The sequence below is a fragment of the Daktulosphaira vitifoliae genome, unplaced genomic scaffold, assembly GCF_025091365.1.
Source record: "Daktulosphaira vitifoliae isolate Bord-2020 unplaced genomic scaffold, ASM2509136v1 Scaffold_1, whole genome shotgun sequence".
In the NCBI taxonomy this organism is placed as follows: Eukaryota; Metazoa; Arthropoda; class Insecta; order Hemiptera; family Phylloxeridae; genus Daktulosphaira; species Daktulosphaira vitifoliae.
The window spans coordinates 5,629,462-5,639,457 of NW_026099572.1; the positions used below are offsets into that span (position 1 = coordinate 5,629,462).

The 9,996-nt window shown below is 25.1% G+C and overlaps 1 protein-coding gene across 1 annotated transcript; it reads left to right on the plus strand.

The window, feature by feature from the left end:
• The first annotated feature begins 612 nt into the window (after nucleotides 1-612).
• LOC126896098 (egalitarian protein homolog) lies at nucleotides 613-9,857 on the plus strand. Its single transcript, XM_050668562.1, has 7 exons — nucleotides 613-2,045; nucleotides 6,489-6,569; nucleotides 7,377-7,621; nucleotides 8,250-8,447; nucleotides 8,513-8,602; nucleotides 8,674-8,771; nucleotides 8,843-9,857. The coding sequence occupies exons 1-7, from the start codon at nucleotides 828-830 to the stop codon at nucleotides 9,094-9,096; spliced, it is 2,184 nt and encodes a 727-aa protein (XP_050524519.1). The 5' UTR covers nucleotides 613-827; the 3' UTR covers nucleotides 9,097-9,857.
• Nucleotides 9,858-9,996: the final 139 nt, after the last annotated feature.

Here is a 9,996-nt window from a genome sequence, read left to right on the forward strand (position 1 = left end):
AGTAAAATTAATACCTTCCTATCTTCGCATCGAAGCTAAAAATACATGCATTCTGAAATTCTCAATAGGCAAATAATAATACTTAGACGATTATTTTGATAAATGATAGATAGAGCAGAAATGTACTTGATCATAGACTTATGTTGGTTCAATGAACTTATGTTATAAAATAGTATAATTTCTATGTTATTTATTAATAATGAAAACTTAATAGTCAGTATTTCAAATTTTTTCCTATTATAACATATTAGGTGATCCTAATGGCAAATGATAGTAACATGTTAAGGGTTTTTCAGTGGTCAATTGAAATAAATTCTAACGATTTTTTTTATATCCTATATTTATCTGTTTAAAGCATAAATAGATAGTTAAAAATGTACCATAAAACAAATGTACATTTTGACATTTTTGCTATTTTAAACACTGCATATTTAAAATGTAACAACTTTGTTTCAAGCCAAATTTCGGAATATTTTTTGATTTTGTAAAACAATGCCTAACTTATCATTTGGGTTATTGTGGTGTTGCCAACGTTATAAAATAACTATTTGCCAACTACGAGATAACATGGTATAATATTTCTATAACATACGATAGTATATTGTGCCGAGTTTATCGAAACTCAGTGTTATGATACTGGTCTCGCTGATCGGTGGCTAGTAAGTGATTATTTATTATTAAGATTTTTTTTTATGTTTTATGTTTTGTAAAATATAATTTATTTTAAAACCTAGTCAAAACCGAGCTTTACATAAAACTTTTTTTTCTTGTTATAAATAATATTATGTTTTAATTTTGTTCGCTCTTATATCAATAATCGTATCATAATGGATAGTTCTGAATACGAATCGGTAAGAAATCAAACACTTTTGTTTTTTTTTGAAAAACTATTAGACAAAGGAACTCCGAGATCATTACATGATCTTAGCTGCCAGTTTGGTTCTAAAGGCTTCACTAAAGAAATGCGTCAAATAGCTGGTGGCTCACAATCTGGACTAAAGAAATTTCTATCCCAACATCCTTCATTATTTACACTAGATGGTGATTTAGTAGCTGCATCTCAAATCGTTGCACCAATTCAAACTGATTCTAACTATAATCACAAAGCTGTTGATTATTTTAGAGATAAATTACAAAAATATGGAGTTGGAACGGAAGTACCTATTCGATGTCTTCTTGGTCACCGTTCTCAAGCCCCTCCAGAAATTCGTCTAATATCTGGACTTCATATAAAAGAATTTAGAGATTTTTTGTTAAGGTACCCTGATGTGTTTACTGTAGGTGATGATAGTGTTATTCTTACAGAATATGCTGGTTTAGAACGAAAAATGTATGATGATAGTGACAAACAAGAAATTAAATTTGATCCAGAAATTACTAAACGCTTATTAACATTTTGTGTTCAATGCTTGGAGTGCAAGGGGCCTATGCTTACTGATCAACTATTTCATAGCATCTCATTACGCTTCACAGAAAATACATGGTCACCAATTTTCAAAACTCCTACAGATTTATTTACATTTTTAAAAATGAACCCAGAACAATTCAACACACAATCTAACTTGATCACTCTAGTAAAAAATATTCCTAAGCCTGAACCAAAAATAACTCGAACTCCTATTGAAGTGGTACCCTTAACTCCACCTATGTCACCACCTTTACAAAAACCAATAAAAAATCAGTCACTTAAACAACGTATCAACAGTTTAGTAATGAAAACAATTGCTGAAAACACTGAACGTAATAATAAAACACCTAATTGTCAAGATGATGGTGATGCTTGGAAAAACAAGATGGTTAATAATGTAAAAGCAATTGTGACGAGCATTAAAGAATGTTCCAATATAGTAGAGAAAATAGTTACAAAAAAATCACCTATTGGTATAGATTTTGAAGGTGTTTGTATTGGAGCTAATGGCCAACTTAGTTTAATGCAGATAGTCAATGATGTTGGTGAATGTTATATATTTGATTTAATAGCATGCCCACAGCTTGTTAAAAATGGTGGACTGCAAAGTTTACTTGAAAATTTAGATGTATTAAAAGTAAGTTAAATTTTTGTCTTTTAATATATTTTATTTAAGTTGATTTATAATTAATAGATAAATTAACATATAGAATACTTTATGGGATAAAATATTCTCTCAAATAATGTAATCATATAATTTTTAGCTTTCGGTTTTTATAATTTTGGTCAGTCTCATATTTAGAGTGGTATACAGGATTATCATTTTATCATGAACAACTTAATTTAATTAAAAAATGAAAATTACATTGATGATTTTTTTTATTGGTTTCTTTTAGTTACATATTTTTCCCAAATTATCAATTATTAAGTATTTATTACGTTCATTTATTATACTTCATAAGAGTATCAAGGTTATTTATTAAATCACAATCTAATTAAGAAAAGGACTGTTTAATAAAACATATTTTGGATCAACATTTTGATAGTTATTAACATTAACTTCTAAGCAAAAAGCCTCTTCCATCCAACCCAACCAAAAACCTCTTCCTTTGTGGGAGGTCGCTATGGCTCTTAATGAGCTTAAAAAATAAATACATTTTCAGGAGACCAAAAACAAGATATTTTTACACAATGGAAAATTTGATTATTCAAATTCAATTCACGATAAAATAATACCTAAATTATCCTTGAAACAAAATGTATACCCAAAAATACAGTGAAATTTTTCTAATAAATAGATAAATAACTTAAAAATGACAGAATTTGACTTAACTACCTTCTTACAAAAACCATTAATATGAATTTTTTTTTTTCAATACAAAAAATTAGCTATTTGCTAGTTAAATTAAAGAACAGAATTATTTGCATTTATAAATTTTGTTTAAACTATTTTGAGAAACTAAGTTCATGCAAATATTGAGTAAGTATAGAGCAGAAAAATAACTCTAACCAATTTATAATACATTACTTAATTTTTAGTAAAATTAATAAACATTACTGACTGGAGATGTGTCCATTGTAAATTAGCAAAACTTATGAAAGTAATACCTTTTTATGTGTCATATTTAGGAGGGCTAATTTCTTATAAATTAATGAAAATATAATGTTATATAACATAAAAAATATTTTACTTATAGTGTAGTAATTAAACTAGTATTGGTTATTATTTTAAATTATAATTAATTATTTTACACAAAGTTATAAATTATTTAAGTTTAAAATTTGAATATTAATACACTTATAAATGTAGAAATAATATTTTTTACTTCTTTAGTCAAAGCCATTTATCATAATTAAACTTTTAAATATTTATAGAATACTCGTAGTTAATATAAATTGTACATTTTAAAAATTATTTAATCATAAACAAAACTAAAAGAAAAAATAAATAAAAGGTAATTACTTATTAATAATAGCGTTATAAGTAAATGATATTTGATATTTTTATATAATTTATTATTCTATATATATATATCAAAATATGAAAGAAACTTGCATATTTTATTTAACTACTATTGCATAATAGTTGACTTGAAATTAATATAAATGCTAAAAACAAATTAAAACTTTGGAATTTTGATCCTCAAAAAAACTTTTTTTCGAAATGGGGCCCTCTTACACTCAAACTGTGATATGTTAAAGAATAAATGTTTACATAAAATTCATGAACATATTTTTTCACAAGTAATAATAGGAAAGTATTATGTTTACTAAAAACAGCCGACGAAACAAAGTTTTTTACCCATAAAGAAAATTTAAGTTACATTTGAATTATTACTTAGAATTATTTTAATGACAAATCTATAAGATTTGTTAAATATTTTAATCATTCGATTAATAATTTTCTTTTAATAATCAATTCCTAATTATAAATTTTGATGTTATTTAAATTAAAAATAGTTTATAGTCAAAAAAATTACTTTTCTCATATTGTTTAAATTACATTTATTAATGCTTTGTGTTTAATTTCTTCTAATTATACTATCGACCATTATTTCAATCACATGCAGCATAATATTTTAGTGGCCTACGGAGGTAAAGCGAATTTACTTATAAGGTTCTGCGGACAACAGCTGATAGGGAAAGGAAATGCGGAATAGATACGAATGAATGTACGGATATTACGAAAGAACTGTTAGACGCTTTAGGAATGGGTGTGCCACGTGTTGGTTGTATGGAAGTCGTTTGGTTATTCGATTGAATATATGAAGTATTAATATTATGAGTAGTGAGCAAAGTAACTGTGCAAGTCTGTGACGGTTTCGTCGTTCGAGGTCATTGACGACCGACAGGCGTAAACTGCATTCTCTGAACATCTGATACATAATTGTTATCACCCAAATGAAAACAATTGAAAAGATTACAAAAACACCAGGCAAACATTTTTAATGTTAGTCGAGTATATCACGCTCATAAAATTAACCCATTGTATGTGTTGACTGTATTATGTGCATATTATGTTTGCAAAAGAGATATTCACACCAACGCAGCCTTTTGTTTTACTTACCAGCTGATAGTAATGATATCATTAAAATAAGAAACTGAAAGTTTAGGCAATAATTAAGTAATAAATTAATAATTCACCATTTTACATTTATAATGGTTAAGTCATTTTTATAAAATCAATACATGTATATTCGATAATTACATTGATGATTACATTCGAATCTATAAATAATTAAAAATACTTGTATATTTTTCCGAAAAATACTCTAGAAAAAAAAGTGTTGGACTATTTTAATGCTTTTAATGATACTGAAGCAACAACTAGAAACTTTATTTTATTATTATTATTTTGAGTAAAGCTATTTCCGTATTTTGTCCACCCTTTTCTTTTATTTTTAACACGTACAGTTAAACATCAACGTACATATTTGAAATTCTTGATTACTTTTATACATTAGACTGTAGACACGTAGAATCATTGCCCCTTGGTGTTTATGTCGAACGACTGGTGTAAAGGAAAAAATGTGTTCGCTTTAAAAATGTATGTGGTATGTTAATGTAAGTTTAATTACCAAAAAAAACATTAAAATGTTCTCGTTATTAAAAGAAATACTTAAATAAGAAATTTACATATCAATTTAAAAAAGGATTATTTCTTTAACATTACGAACATAGCAACGAGCTATGTTCTTTAAACTCAGTTAATTCATTACTTACATTTATTTGTTGTGCTAAACATTATGAGTTATTAATAATGCTATCGATGTTAAATAATACCAAATTTTAGAATTTTATGCCAAAAGATAAAATTAGATATATTTTAACTGTTTTTATACCCTTAAAAATTTTAGACTATCAGGTTGTAATTAAAAGAGACTTAATTATTACTAAAAAAAAAATTAATACTCTTAAAATATGTCTTAAAATTTGATGCATGTCTAATTATGTGTCTATTCTTTTCTAAATATTTCAAATGTTTTATAATTATTATTAATAAATTAGTAAAATAACCATATGCTTATAGTTACGATTAATTATATACCTCTAATTACCCACACAACTTGTCCGCCTTTTTTCCAAATTATAATAAAGATTTACTAACATAAAAAATTACTGACGCCTATATTTCTGTAATTATGACGTAATTTATTAAAGTGCTATTTTTCAAGTATTAAGTATGAATTTATTATTTTTTAAAATAATTATTCGCTTAAATAGGATGCCATTATACTGTTATAACTGATAATATCTATTTATCTACAATTTTAAAGTATAAATTACTAAAATGTATAAAAAAATTACTATATAATATATAGTAATTTTTTTATACATTATATATATTATATATATTTTACTATATGATAATATCAATATGGACATCTTATAGGTATATTAATATCGTGTGTTAAATTATTATTTATAAGCTTTTATCAACAGGATTATCAGGAAGGCTTAAAATTTGTAAGACAAATTATAATTATTCTATTGATAATAATTTAACACTTAAATATTCAATTATTGCATACAATTAAGCTCAATGGCAAATAGTGCGTCAGATGTTTTAAGATAAAACTAAAATGGTAACAATTATTATGCGTAATGTAACTAACTTGGTGAAATAATAGCGCGACTAGGTCGTTGTTTCATAAATGTCGCATAATCTATTAAGTTTTCATATCTAACAACAAACCAAGAAAACTTCATAAAGAGTTTTAGGTCATGTCGAATATTTAAAGTTATTTTACAAAACCTATGAACATATAACATATTGTTGGACTAAGTCTAGTATAAATTAAAAAATTAATAACAATATTGAATGTTATATCTTAAATGTAGTATTGTATTACACGAGCAAGTTGTAAAAGAATATATCTATCAAATACTTTTTTTTAAACATTTTTTCCCATTAATTTGGATTTTATATATTGCCAATATTAAATAATAATAATTGTTTAAATCAATGGTCTTATTTATTTGTCTCTAAAAATATATCACTTCTATCAAATTTAACATGTACTATAACCTAATTATGTTATTAATTTTTTGAGGAAATTCTAATAATCATTTTTTGCAGGTAATTAACGATTGTCGAAACGAAAGTTTAAATCTGTACAACCAGTTTGGAATCACTATGAAAAACGTGTTCGACACTCAGGTATAATAATCTTAGCCATATAGTTTCATATTATTCTTTTATTTATACTACATCAAGCTAAATCCAAAACTGATTCACAAAGTAAAACTATTACTTGTAAGGTTTTTGTTGTAAATATAGCATTCTAAATATTGCTTAAACTTTAGGTTTTTTCTTGCATGACTATAAATACTGTAAAATGTATTTTAGTAAGCTTTAATTCTACTGCAATCACGAATGTTCGTGCCGAAAATATATTTGTAAAATATATTGAATCGCATTGATACTGACTTTTTACATTATCACAATTATTAAATTCACAAATATTTCTTTAATTATTAGTATTATAATTTTAGCTTCGATGCAAAGCTGAGAAGGTATTAATTTTACTATGATGTTTTTTTTTATTTTATTTATTTTTTTTTTATATCTGTTACCACTTTTTCTCAGCTCTTACCAAACCAATTTCTTTCAAAGATACGTCAAAAGATCAAAAATTGTATCTAGTCGAAGACATTACCCTCAAAAATTGAAGAAATTTCCTTCGTTCCCCGTAAATGAGGAAATCTCCAAAAAAATTACAATTTTAAAAATCGCTAATTTTTGACATTTTTTCAATTTTTTTTACTTAAAACTGCAATAACTTTTTTAAAATGACCGAATCAATATAATTTTTCTTTTTATAGATATATGAGGTATTTACCTATCATATTAATAACAATTTTTTTTGGTGTTAACTATTGATTTATAAAAAAAAAATATTCATATAAATGTTGGTATTTTCGTTTTCAATTAAATAGGTAATTGTTATTTTTATTGTTTTTATAGGCCGCCATAGCAGTAATCCAATATCAAGAAACTGGTCAACCTGTTTACAAAGCAAAAAATTGTAGTCTTAATGCTATGTGTGAAAAATATGGATTGCCATCAAACCCTACCAAAGATCAGTTGAGGGCTCTTAATAAAAAAGATCAAAGATATTGGCTCCGTAGACCATTATCAAGGGATATGTTGGCCTTTGCTGCTAGTGATGTAGTTACCTTTATGCCTAATTTGTATAATGCTATGTCTACGTAAGTACCTTGACAATTTTTACAGCAACTATATTTTTTTAAATAAGAGTATTTAAAATTTATTTTATCATTGTAATATGATCATTAAGCTTTTGCTTGTTGGTGTATTTTAAATAATAAGATTATATTTGTACATTCATTAATAAGTACATGGGATATAATAATAATAAACTTAAGTTCTTTTTGAAGTAGTTAATTAGAAGTATTAACATTATTGAATAATAAAGTAAATCTAATTAGAAAAATTGAAAATCTCTATTAAAATTTTACATAGTAATTATGATATTAGAATACTCCTTAACTGACTTAGTTTATTGAGTTATTTCCCATATTACCTTTCTTATTGTAAAACTTGTGATATAATATACCAAAACTTTTAACTACAGTAGTTATTAGGAATTTTTATATTTAAGATAATTGTTGATATTCAAGGGACAAAAAGAATTTTTATTTTTTAAATAACTTAAAAAATTATATAATAATTGAATAGAAAAATTGTATTAAAAATAATATTTTTATTATTATATGTTTCCTAGAAAAACACATTTAAAATTATCAATTTATATGTTAGATTAGATGTATACTACAGTGTTTTATATACTTAATGGTAAAAATTTGTAATTTCCAGTCAAATTCATCCATTTAACCAAAAATTATTAGAAGAACTATGTGAAGAACAAGTTTATTTACTTATTGTACCAGATAATGTTCAAAAACGCAAACACCAGCGAAAAATTGAAAATGAGTTGCACGCTTTAAAGGAAAAACTTTCTTCTGATAATGGGAAAAGTGTTGTTCTCAGCAATAGAGAATTAAGATTACTCAGGTATTTTATTTAAATTTTCTATTAGTTAGTATGAGTTCGTTTTATAATTCATGTGTACATTACAGACACTTGGAACTAACTGATGAAGATAAAGAAAAATTAAAAGGTTCTTTGAAGGTTGCTAAAAAATTAGAAAAAATGGAAGGAAAGAATAGGTGAACTACCCTTATTTCAATTTTGTTAACTATCTTAAAATAAACTCATATTTTTCAATTTTTTTAAATAGTAAAATTAGTGGTGAAGATTGTGATTCTAATGAATTCCTCAGTTTAGACAGTAACTTTAGTGGTAAATCTACATCATCAGATAACTCTGCTTCTGGTGGTTAGTAGTTTAAAAAAATAATTTTAATAATTTAATAAAAAAAAATTATGAATGATCAAATTTAAAAATAGGTGAATTCCAATCATTAGTATCAGAGCAACCCAGTTTAACTGAATCAATGCAAATGATGGACGATGTGTTATCTGATAAGTTAATGGATCGTTTAGAAAAAATTGAACGATTAGAATCACTTTTAACTATGGCTATGGATGCTGAACCTGATCAATCAGATAGTCTTGATATTTCACCTATGGGCTGTAATTGTTCGTGTCACCTTTTTGTTACAGAAACTGTTGATATGTCTACACAAACTGAAACTTTGTAGACTTTCTTATAGTTCAAATGGGAAATATTTGGGATACAAATTTGTGTTACTTTGAATTATCAGAAACATGAGCTGATATTTTCAGTTGTATTGGCCCAGTATTACTTTGCATTGATTGATAAACAATATTAGCAATACACTGGGTCTGAGTATGTAAATAATATCTTAAAGAAAATTTTTAACAGGGTTGAGTATGTACAATATCCGTCCATTATTTTATTGTACCTGCTATATAATCAGTATAGCAGTTATAAATAATAAGCAATATTTTACAACAATAATGAATCCGCTGTGCGGTAAGACATTTTAGACTGAAAATTTTAATATTATTAGTTATTGTATAGTATCACGTGCCTTTATAGAATATAAGAAGTTTGTTTTGATTATTTTACTCTAGTGAATTTGTTTGCTCAAACAGTATTACATTTATAAATTGTTAGTTAAATGTACCTATAATAATTCAATGTCTTATTAACATAAATTATTGCCTACTAGTCGTTAACACAGTTTATTTGTCTTCCCAGTTTAAAACTTAATTATTTTAACTACTTTAAGTACACTGTTGACAGTAATATTATGTACACATATCTGCAGTATTTATTTTATTTAAAACGTTGTTATATTATTATTTCTGAAATTTGACCAGTAATTATATTTATAATATGTGATTTATTTGATGTATTTATTTAACATATTATGTTATTTATTTACTTACTAAATTGAATTATAGAATATGTAATATAATTATTTTATGGAACTAATTTTTTTAGTTTTAAAAATCTGTCCCAAACTTTTGACGAATCCTTTATATAAAATCCTTTTGTAAACTTATTGAATAAAAAGTTGCAAAAATAATAGTTCGACATTAATAGTGCGATACCATAAAATTATTTCTATTTT

Excerpts from the sequence above, each read along its gene's own strand:
- LOC126896098 (XM_050668562.1), top strand. The coding sequence starts at position 828 with ATGGATAGTTCTGAATACGAATCGGTAAGAAATCAAACACTTTTGTTT. Across the intron at positions 8,603-8,673 it reads AAAATGGAAGGAAAGAATAG|TAAAATTAGTGGTGAAGATT; the intron begins GTGAACTACCCT and ends TTTTTTAAATAG. Across the intron at positions 8,772-8,842 it reads AGATAACTCTGCTTCTGGTG|GTGAATTCCAATCATTAGTA; the intron begins GTTAGTAGTTTA and ends ATTTAAAAATAG.